Genomic DNA, 11,897 nt, shown 5'->3' with positions numbered 1-11,897 from the left:
CCCTACATCTTCTTTAATTGCTCTTTTGATTCTGTTATTTCTAGGTTCTGGTATCCAGACATGTAGAGTGCTCTCTTTTACTTTTACTCCTTTTTTGTCATCTTAGTTTATTACAATCATGAATAATGTTTTAAATGCCACTTTTTTTTCTTTACTTCTCCACAGAGCCTTGAAAGGAGTTTTACGAGTAGGAGTTTTAGCTAAAGGCTTGCTTCTCCGTGGAGACCGGAACGTTAACCTGGTTTTGCTGTGTGCTGAGAAACCTTCAAAGACATTACTCAGTCGTATTGCAGAAAGTCTTCCCAAGCAACTTGCAGTAAGTACAGTTTAGAATTTGGATTTGGATTATTATGAAGGTGCCATAAATGCAAGATGTGTGGTGCTAACAGCTGTAAATTTGATATCAGGGCATAGAACATTGGTTGTGCTTCCAAGAACTTGTATCTTCTTCATAATTTTAATTATGTTTACCCATGTAGTGTTCGGAAGTGAGATCCAGTTCATGAGCATGGAGCTGTTTGCTTATATATATTGTGTCCCTTTCCTTTAAATCAGGGACAGGCAATTTATTTCGGGTGGAGGGCCACTTACTGAGTTTTGGCAAGCCAATGAGGGCCACATGACAGGTAGCCTGGGGCAGATAAATATTAATTTTTAAAATTTTTAGGGGCCCTGCGGGCCAGGTAGAATGGCCTGGTGGGCTGTATGTGGCCCATGGGCCACATTTTGCCCACCCCTGCTTTAAATATAGAGGCAGAAGGTGGTAGAAGATTACATTTTTGTCCAAATAGCAGCTTTCACTTCCAGAGACACTAATAGGTTCATGTGGTAACAGTCACAGGAGGCAGATTTTAAATAACGTTCTTGGGGACAAGTCATTCCGATTACTTGGAAACAACTCTGTTTCTCTTCTGTTACTCTTTTGTTGTCACATTAGCTGGCTGTTGGAACAATGTGGGCAAAGGGGTCAACAGCGAGGAAGAAAATTAGCCTAGCAATTCGTATTGTACTTGGAGTGATGGCATAAGAACCACTGCATAAACTTTATGCCATCCAAAGACAACTACAGTCCAGAGGAAGCCTCAACTTAAAATGCTGAATCTGGCCCCTTATCTTAACATAGTTTGTGTGTGAATGTCCTCTCTGATGTTCTGAAGGGTACCCACTGCATGTTTTCATTAATGAGTGAAATTATGTTAAAGACTATATCTTTTTAAAAACCCTAATTCAGTAGAGTGACATTTTCAGGTAACAGCACAACTGTCAAGCAGACATCACTGTAGTAGTCCAGCTTTTTGATCTTTCAGAAGGATGTTCAGGTTGGCTTCCCTATTTCTCTTTGATGTATGCCAGTAGAAATGAAATATCTTAACAAATGCTACCTGTTTTTCATTATTTAGGTGATAAGTCCTGAGAAGTATGACATAAAGTGTGCAGTTCCAGAAGCAGCTATAATATTGAATTCATGTGTGGAACCCAAAATGCAAGTTACTATCACATTGACATCTCCAATCATTCGTGAGGAGAACATGAGGGATGGAGGTTGGAAAGTTGTTTAAGATGCTACCTCTATATTATCTGTTTTATAAATGTATCTTTTCTGCTTAAGATGGCGTTAAGGTCCTCGAAGGCAACATGCTGGCACATACATGTATTTGATGGAAACCCTGCTCTTTCAACAACCAGATTTAGCAGAGAATACTTGCTAAAAATAAATGCTAATATGCTGCATTTATTTAGTTAAATTATTGTTTTTTCTAACCTATGTCCAACCTCAGCTTTCTGGAAAAGATCCCAAATTGTCTTTTTATTTTCTGTCTCTGAAATCATTAAGCTATTTGAAAAATTAAAGGTTTTATAGCAAGTGGCTACAAGCAGACTTGCCAGACAGGACTTACCCTTTAAAGGTTGTATAAAAATATTTATATTCTGGATTTAAAGTGAGTCAGTCTTGCCCACCACTTGTGTCTGTAAAATTACATTGATGCAGATCTTGCACTTGTGAAATGATTTAGATGCTCGAAGTCTTTCTGGTTTTGTTTGGAAGAGGATGTGAATTTTTCCAGCTCGCTGAGGTTGCTCTTTGGTTTGGCATGCTTTTAAGAATATTTGTGTTCCTGGTATTACAATCAGTATTTTACCCAAATGGGTAAGCCCATAGTACAGTACTAAGAAGTGGCTTGGTCGTTGAGTTGAAATGGAAGTTGGAACTTGTAAACTAGTTTACGTTCGTGAAATATGCAATCCTCCTGGTGCCAGCAGTGTTGCTTTAGGGTCTGTTCTGTAACACTTTTCAAAGCTCCAAAAGCTTTTAAGCCAACAAGCATGATTCATGTCTGCAGTATGTTGGTTCTGTTGTTTTATGGGTCAGATAAAATTAACTTTGTTTCCTTTCATCCTGTGTTTTCATAGATGAAAAGAGCTCATAACAACCAAGGTTCTGGTGTTTGAATATGAAGTTATCATTAGGCAATTTAAGGCTATATTAACTTATATTCATGATGCAAGTTGGGGGGAAGCGTATGTGTATATGTATACGTTTGCATGTGTATATGCGTATATATATAGAGAGAAGGAAGGCGCAGAATTTTCTTTCCCATCTCAGCATTTGTATTTGTCCTTTAAAATATTTGAGGTGGTTTATTGCATTAGATGTTCTATATTTGTGATGAGTGCATTATGATTGAGCTTTGTTGTCAGAGCCAATCTATCCACCAGAAAATGAAGCTTGAAGATATTCTCTGGACTGGATTGTATTTTTAGCAGTGCTCTGTACATGATTGCTCAGCTATGTGTATCACTAACTTTGTACAAATTAGTATATCAAACCCAAACTATTTCTGTTTACTTCTGGAATAGAATCGGATGTAGCTTTTCACTTCAATAGTTGACAAGGGGAAACCTTCAACATAATCTTTTTGATTATAGATATTAATTAGACTAATTTTAACATTTTTCCTATATCCTTCAATGTGCTATACAAAATTACATGATCAGTCCATACCACTGTGCTGAACTTAAGTGAAATTTGTTTTGGGCCTTCAGAAATTTATACAAAGGCAAAAATAAAACAAATGGCAGGTGTTTTCAATAAATTCCTTGATAAGTTATGCCTCCTAAAGGAAACAAATCTGTATTTTTGTCTGACCCAAACTTGAGTTAGAATGATCATTCTAAGTTTAGGGAAACAAAATTGAACAAAAATTAAATTGCTTATACTTCAAGACACTGAGCAGTGTAAAATGGATGTGCCGAAACACTCTCTTGTGAAACAAGAATAAAATACAGAGGATTTCATTGCAAATTATTGCAGTAAACAAGGGCTGATGAAGAATGCTGCTAACTTGCTGCAGAACAACAGGATGTGTGTGTATTCTCTTACTGCAGCTGCTAATGCTCTGTGTCTTACAATGGTTGAAAGTCTTTAGCTGGCTTTGGGGGAGCAAGTTCAGGTAATAAGGAAGGCTTTGCTGGAAGAAACAGTTTGAGTAAAGATAAGCCTGTGACTTGCATGTGAATAGAATCATGGTTAATATGTAATAATTCCATTACATGACAAAAGCATAAAAAAGAAAAAGAAAACTGTTAATCGCATAGTAATTGTTCCCTACAGTATTGTGCGTTTGACAGTTACGCAGTTTCCTGGAATTGACATCAAATCCGACATGGTTAAATGCTCTAACCATTGCTGTGTGGAGTCTTTCCTTCAGCAAGCAAAGTATATATGTGTGTATGTGTGTGTGTCTTTTTTATCCTTAGCTTATCAGCCCCGGTCCAAAGCCTTCTAGCAGGCCTTCTAGCAGAGGGAGTTGATTCCTGTCAGGGGTTGCTGCCAAGACATCGGAAGGATTTTTGACCAAGGTTTTCTAAAGCTCAGTGTCACACCTGCCATGTTACACAAAGGAGGGGTTTTGGTTGCATAGTCCTAGCATTTACTGTTACTTTGTGTTTTTCTTTTTGTCTTTGTCTCTCTTCAGAATTAAGCGGTGTTCACACTAGTTTTGAAATAGTTGACTGGGTAATGTTTTTCACATGTTGAAACTTACTGAAATTGATATACCTGTTAACTTTTAATGAAGAAATAGTGTGGACACAGCATGTCTCTAATTGAAGATTAACCCCTTATTATTTAGGCTATTCATAGAATGCAGTTATTTAGGTTAAGAATTTGCACTTGTGTTTTTTTTTAAATTAATTTAGCCTCTGTCTTAGGTTAATAGAGCAGTAAGGTTAGGAGTCTTAATTTTAGTACTGTAGTATTTAAGGGGTTAATCCACTTGAAACGTAAAACAGGTGCAAAAATCCACATGAAATTTTGCAAGTTTCCTAATATTTTTTTCAGTCAAAATTTATTCTCAGTTGCAATAGGTGCCTTGGCATCTCCTGAATTTCACAATAGCTTTAAGTTCTAAGGTTATTCATGCAGTCTCCTTTATTAATGGTGCATGGCATGTTTCAGATCTGTTCCCAGTATAAAGCAAAATTTCTCCTGTGCATTCAAATGTAAATGTCTCCTAAGAAAAATGTTTTCCAAATTTTAAGTGTTTGTACTAGAAACTCACTGGAGTTTCAAAGTATGTAGTAAATTATTATTCTGAAAGATTGCACAGTGACACCTATTTGCACACACCAGTGTTAGGAATGGAAATTATTGACTGACACACAAAGACCACTTAGCCCATCAAACCCATGGCTTTTTTTTTTTTTAATTTTCCAGTTTTACTTCCTTGCTTTGCCATTTTCCCCGCTTATGGGTTCTTCTCTAACCATATCCCTGTCTCTTATTTCAAGTCTTCCTTTTTCGCATTGATTACCTTATTTGACTACTCTTTACTGTCGATTTCCTATTGTTTGAGTAAAGTAGTTTTACTTTTTAATGTCTTTGCTCTGTGAACCTCTTGTTAATGTTGAATTTTTCCTCATTTTGCTTTATAATAATTCTTTAGAATTTTGAATATCTCTGAGGTATCTGAATTTTTCCCAACAATTCTTGCTCTTCTTTGTTTTTGTTTCTCCTTGTGCAGAGCAACAAAATATTTCCCATTAAAAGTTACTAAATCTGTACACAGTATTCTAGATATAATATTGCAGTTCCAGTAGCCTTTGTGATTTATTTGTGCTTTAACTGTTAGTGCATCCTAATATTCTGTTGCCTTTTTACCTACATTCATATGTTGGTAACTAGCATCAAAGTTTTCTCTGCAGTGTTCCCAAATCATTTTTATTGTTGGTATGCCTCATAAGTCTCTTTATATACTATTTTTTGTTTGGTTCTTTGCTTTATTTATGTTGAGTCTTACTAAACAAAACTACATTTTGTTATGCACTCCATTTCTGAATAAGTCAAATTTGAATTTTTCTTCATCACGTATACTTCTATTTTTTAATACTGGCATATTTTCACAAAGGCCTTTTTCCAATAGAATATGATGACAATGATGACACACACAGTCTAAAAATAATTATTATTTTAGGTCAGTTACTTTCAGAAGCTACCATAAATGATTACCTTCAGAAACTACTGAAACCAGACAGAAGCTACCATAAAGTAATTTGGAATTTTCAGTCTTATTAGAAGAGGTCTTTTTTGGACTATAAATAGCAATGTGTCAAATCCCTTTTTCTTTTTTTTCTTTTTTTTTTTTGAACATTTAAATGTATAAGGCCCACTATATTTCTGTTAACTCTCAATATTTTTGCTATTGCTTCTGCTGCTTCTTACTTCCTTCTTTCTCCTTTTTAGGCTTAATAAATACAATGCTTTTTCTTAGCCCAATTTTATTTAGAAAATGTATACCATGGGTATGTGAGCTACAGTATTAGAGGAATATTTAGTAAAAAGTAATGAGATGCTGGGATTATAGAGAACACTTCATATTTCTTCAGTCAGATTTCTTATAGTAAAATAATTTGTGTGTTAGATTTTTAAATGGATAAAATTCACATCTCCATTAGATTCTGTGTGCTTTCAGAGATTGTTATACTTGGACCATTTTATCAAGAATATGTCCCAAGTAATATGTAACCATTAAAATTGTTCAACAAACTGAGTTTGTTGTAAATTCTACTGTTGAAGTGGATTTTTGTGTTCCTTCTGTCTCGTGTTCTCTGTGCTGGTGCACTGTGTCCAACCATCCTTCCTGCAATATTTAATTTTAGGGGAAATGTGTTCTTCCAGAGGTAGCATGTGTACTTTAAAGTGCTGCATGATTTGCAGTGCATTTAAAAATTAAGATTGAGAGCTAAAAATTATTATGCTCTTGATTTTTTTATTTTTTTTATACTGGGTTGATGCTTTAATCCAGTAAAAGGAATTTTATTGAACACTAATATTTGTTGGATAGGGGTTTAAACTCTAAATGGCACGTGTGACATTGAAGCTACTTTAAGGAAGTGTCTTGCTCACCTGGTCAAACACCCATTCCTCACTGCATTTTGCCAATTCAATCCATTTTAGATGTAACCTCGGGTATGGTGAAAGACCCACCGGACGTCTTGGACAGGCAAAAATGCCTTGACGCTCTGGCTGCTCTACGCCACGCTAAGTGGTTCCAGGTTCGGAACATCATTTTACTTTCTTCTTGTAGCCTTATGAGACACTAGTTCAGTTGCAATATACATGTTTGACTGTGTGAAAACACCCAAGGTTGCCCATGTTAACAATACTTTAAATTTAATGACCAGAAAAATGTTAACATAGAATGTTCAGTTTGGAAGAACTGCTTTATGCAGTTATTGCTGATTTGACTTTTTTTCTGGTCATTGAGAAGGCAACGTTGAAAGTTTGACTCATTTTGAGTAATCATATGTTGTGTATTTGTAATATATTCCATAAGGCTGCAGAGTAACTTTGCTTTAAATAATGGAATATGTGTTTAAAGCTTTGTGTTTAGTTTTAAGACCTTTTCCTATTTCTTTAAGTGCATTAAGTGTAGGGAATGAAAGGTGAGAAGCAACTGTTTGGTTTAGTGACTTTGCATTCTGGCAAAGGCACAACAAAGAAACCAAACAGACTCCCTTGACCTTTCAGTCTCTATACATTCTTCTTAGACCTTTACTTTATTCTTTTTATTTCTAATATAGAAAGATACTGGATTTACTGTTACAAGTGAAGAAGGGTCAGAGTCTACAGGGGATCAAGAAAAGTTATTCTTGTATAACCTGTGCACTTTGACTTCTACCACCTTAAATTACTAACCCTGGCATAAAATACTGCTGTAAATGGCAGCTCATGGAATGAAGTTGTAGAGTGATTTGTTTCTATTCTGTATCTGAGCTTCCATTGAACAGTGGTGTTTTAGCCTATCAGTGAATCCTGTTTTCTGTAGGTGATGGGATTAATTAACATGATTTTGTATTGCTCTCAAGGCTAGAGCTAATGGTCTGCAGTCCTGTGTGATTATCATACGTATTCTTCGTGACCTCTGTCAGCGAGTTCCAACTTGGTCTGACTTTCCAAGCTGGGTAAGTAATCTTAAAATCACCCCCAAATGCATGAGTAGCAACGTGCTGTTGCATTTCAGAAAATGCTGAAAATCCTATTTTAAATAAAGCACATACATCAAGAATTGGTCTTTGTTTTCATTCAACAGATTAATTAAATTAAATCCCTGAAAAGAACTCTGACTTCTGGTACCCTGCAATTTCTGGGGCTTGATTTTTTCATAACTTATATTCTTCTACAAAGCAAATGTTAAAAGTTCTGAATTCTTTGGTAGCATATTTTATACCTTAAGTTTATTTAGACAAGTTAAGTGTGATTATTTTTTATCAGTTTACTTCAAATTACCTAGTATTTTTCCTCAGATTTCTTTAAATTTATTTGTCAGAGGTACCTGGATAACTGTAGCAGCTCTCTGTTTCTACAAAATAGCCTTTCTGTTGTTATTGTCATTAATATCTGCCACCATTGCAAGATACAGTACCAAAATACTAGGCTGTGATTGTCTGGCTTTGACAAGGGGGTGCACTGGAAGTTGTCCAAGCCACGTCAGTGTAGATGTCTACTCAGACAAGAAGTTAGTACTAATTTAATACTGCCACCCCTTCCCTGTTGCCAAAGTCCCAAGCCCTGCACAAGTGGATCAAGGCCAGACCATGCCTCCTACCTCCCTGTACAGCCAGGGCCAGCATTGGGCTGCTTCCCACCCCCTTCCCCACAGCTGGATTTAGCCCTGCTGGATTGGGCCCACCAGCCAGATCCAGCCTGTTGGGGGACCAGGTACTGCCCATCCAGCCCACAGGGCAAAAAGATTGAGCACCACTGACTTTAAAAACAAAGACCAAAAAAACCCCACTGCTATAGGGAAAAGAATGCAGAAATGCCTTTCCAGCATCAACATGATTCCAGGCTTCTGGGATCAGCCTCACAGTTTAAGTCCTTAACACAATGTTAACTTGGAACCATGTATTAAGAAGTTTATTATTTATAGTTTTAGCTCAGTTCCAGGAAAACAAAATTGATGCTTCAGCTATTTAAAACAGTTGCAAGTGCTAAAGGAAAATAATTTTATTCTTCTGTTCTTCAATGAAACATGCTTCCTAGTAGTCCTAGACTTTGGTATTTAAGGGAACTGTCTGCAGAGAAGAAAGCATATAGAAAATTATTTTGTCTAAGTCAAACATTTAAAAGTTCACACATGCCCCAGTTAGGGTTCTGTGCTTTGTAAATTCTGCTCCTTTGTGTTATATGCCAGGGTTTCTCAACCTTTTAAAACTCAAGGCACCTCTTTGTAAATTGGGAATTGAGCAGTGCCCTGTTTCAAAAACTTAGTTTTTATTACCTTCTCACATGGGCTAGGTGCTGTTGGGATGGGAAGGAGAAGGAACAGCTGGGCAGAAATGAAACTTTGCTTATCTCCTTGGGGCCAGGCAGTGAATGGTGGAAGGGAGGAGGAACAACTCTGCAGGGATGAGCCTGCACCTACCTTCTTACTCCCTGCAGTACGCTTCAAATGATTTTGAAGTGGCACCCCCGTTGAGAATCACTGTTATATGCAGTATGCATTATCATCTTAATTGTTTGGGTCACATACTGTTTACTGTATTACGGCATTTATTACCTATAAAATTTAGGTGTCTTGCAAATATGAACATATTGCTGTGAGATATTGGAGAGCCTCTGTTTTTACAGATAGAGAAACTGAGCCAGAGGTTTGTTTGAGGCCTAGCAGGGAATTAGTTTTGGAGCTAGTATTAGAACTTGGGACCCCTAGATTTGCAATGTAGGTTTGCTGCAGACTGTGCTGTTCAGTTGCAGTTGTGCTGGCTGAGTTCAGTTGGAGTTGCAAGTGCTCCATGCTTCTACATATCGGGTACAGGAGTGTCTAGATGGGCACATTATAAAATGAGGAGCAGTTAGTTAATAGCTATCATCAAGATGTAATGCTTTAATGTGTTCAGCATCATAATGAAAGAATGTCAGAAGCAGGAATAGAATTGAATTTTTCTGTGTCTGACACCTTGTAGTCCTGAAAACATCCCTTTTTCTTTATGTAATACCTTGACTTGTTCTCTACCCATATTCCAACTTCTAGAACAAACGGTGCCCAGCCGTACTGTTCTATACCTGCTGTACTGTATACCCAGTGAGCAGGAGTTTCCTGAAAAGCATGGTCTGTAATCATGTAAAGACTATACATAATGCATATCCCCAGAGAAACATTGACAATTTTATGAACATCTGTAACAACCTCATCACCATGTACTATAGGTAGTTTGAACCTTACACCTTCAGCTATAGGAGTGTTTGAATGTGGACAATCATCCTCGGGGGTGAAATATATTATCTAAAGAAAACTTGGTCTAGCATAAGTGATGTCTCTTTCCAGAACCACTCCCTCTTCCCTTCCCGTAGTCCAGGAAGTGGGCAAGGACCCTTCACCACATGGTACCTTCTGTTGCAATGTAGGGCCAAGATGGGTGGTGCATTAAGGTGCCAAACACAGCTCTGTCCCTCCACTCCTCCTGAAGAGGTTGTCATATCTCAACCTGAGGCATTACTAGCACAGCTTTGGCAGTAGTGTAAGTGGGCCTTAGGTTAGAAAGTTTGTTTTCAGTGTTTTTTGCATGTTGCCCACAGAGGGAAACCAGTGTGTTGGCCAAGCCTGAATGGAGTTTCACTGGTCAAAGAAAAAGCACTTTCTGAACCCAGGATTTTCCCCCTTTAAATTCTGGCAATAATGTCTGTTGCAAACAATGGAAATGTTAGAAGTTCTCAAAAGATCCCAATAATCTTTCCTAATGGAAAGTATTAGGAAACAAAAGTAGAGGTGTTGCTCTTAGTCCTCCCTATAATTGCAAACTGAAAACTAAATTTGAGGAATGTTAAGTTTGAAAGGGTGCAAGAACCCAAAAAGTAGGAAATGTCAAAATTAAAGTTGTTTTTGTAACATGCATTCAACTTCTTTGCCTGTGTGCCTTAGAACAGGGGTGGGCAAAATGCAGGCCATTCTATCTGGCCCGCAGGGCCCCTAAAAAATTTAGAAAATTAATATGGGTGACAGTGATCATCGCCTGCTGGAATTCACCATCCAGCGTAGAGTGTTGAGGGTTTATACCAAGACTAAATCCCCTGACTTCAGAAGGGCCAACTTCAATGAATTTAGGAGATTAGTGGGGGAGGCACTGAGGGCCCAAAAGGTAGAGGACATGGGAGTCCATGAGGGATGGTCATACCTTAAGGGGACAATCCTGCAGGCTCAGAGTGTGACAGTCCCAGAGAGAAAGAAGGGTGGTAAGAGTGCTCTGAAACCCCCATAGCTCAGCAAAGGCATTTGAGAATGCCTGAGGGCCAAAAGGGAGGTGTACACCCGGTGGAAAGGAGGGGCTGTGTCACCAAGGAGGAATACTCCTCCTTGGCCCATAAGTGTAGGTGGGCTATTAGGAAGGCCAAGACGGGAGTGGAGCTCAGGCTAGCGACCAGGATTAAGGACAACAAAAAGTCCTTCTTCAAATACATCGGGAGTATGAAGAGGGCACCGGGTAATGTAGGGCCCCTGCTAGACTCAAATGGTAATCTTGTGGCTACGCCAGACAAGAAAGCCCAAATTTTTAACAACTTCTTTGCCTCTGTCTTCTTGGACAGGGACCAGGACAGCTCTCCCACCACAGGTAGGGGCAATCTTGGGGATAGCACTGCCAGGCCTCAGGTCTGCGCAGATGTAGTTAGGGATCTTCTGGAAGGGCTGGATGTTTTTAAATCTGCAGGCCGTGATGCCCTCCACCCACGGGTGTTGAGAGAGCTGGCGGGGATCATTGCTGTGCCCTTGGCCCGGCTGTACGAGCGATCATGGTCCATGGGCCAGGTGCCCGGAGATTGGAAACTAGCTAATGTGGTCTCCATCTATTAAGAAAGGGAGAAAGGACCCAGAAAACTATAGGCCCATAAGCCTCACATTGGTCTTGGGGAAAATCCTTGAAGTAATTCGTGCCCAGGGGAAATCAACATGGGTTCATCAAAGGCAGGTCCTGCCAGACAAACCTGATGGCCTTTTATGACCAGGTAACTAAATCCCTGGATGATGGTGTCACCGTGGACATAGTCTTTCTGGACTTTAAGAAGGCCTTTGACACTGTCTCTCACCCCATTCTCATTAATAAATTGAGCGACTGTGGCATTGATGCCTACACAGTTGGATGGGTCAAAAATTGGCTGATGGGGCGCACCCAGAGAGTGGTGGTAGACGGGTCATACTCGACCTGGCAGGATGTGAATAGTCGGGTCCCCCAGGGCTCGGTCCTGGGGCCGACACTGTTCAACATCTTCATCAGCGACTTGGACGAGGGGGTGGAAAACACATTGTCCAAGTTTGCCGATGACACCAAGATTTGGGGAGAGGTAGGCAGGCTCGAAGGGGGAGAGAGGCTGCAATTAGATTTAGACAGACTACAGAAGT

The 11,897-nt window shown here is 38.8% G+C and overlaps 1 protein-coding gene across 1 annotated transcript in view; it reads left to right on the top strand.

Moving 5' to 3' along the window:
• The window catches only part of ZFR (zinc finger RNA binding protein), a 66,160-nt gene that overhangs the window by 48,783 nt on the left and 5,480 nt on the right, over positions 1 to 11,897 (top strand). The window contains exons 13-16 of the mRNA XM_025198460.1: positions 166 to 316; positions 1,401 to 1,542; positions 6,458 to 6,555; positions 7,369 to 7,464. Coding sequence (XP_025054245.1) covers positions 166 to 316; positions 1,401 to 1,542; positions 6,458 to 6,555; positions 7,369 to 7,464 — 487 coding nt within the window. The remainder of the gene's footprint in view (positions 1 to 165; positions 317 to 1,400; positions 1,543 to 6,457; positions 6,556 to 7,368; positions 7,465 to 11,897) is intronic.

The sequence above is a fragment of the Alligator sinensis genome, unplaced genomic scaffold, assembly GCF_000455745.1.
Source record: "Alligator sinensis unplaced genomic scaffold, ASM45574v1 scaffold347_1, whole genome shotgun sequence".
In the NCBI taxonomy this organism is placed as follows: Eukaryota; Metazoa; Chordata; order Crocodylia; family Alligatoridae; genus Alligator; species Alligator sinensis.
The sequence above is the reverse complement of the archived record's forward strand: the minus strand, read 5'-3'. Positions and strand labels throughout refer to the sequence as shown.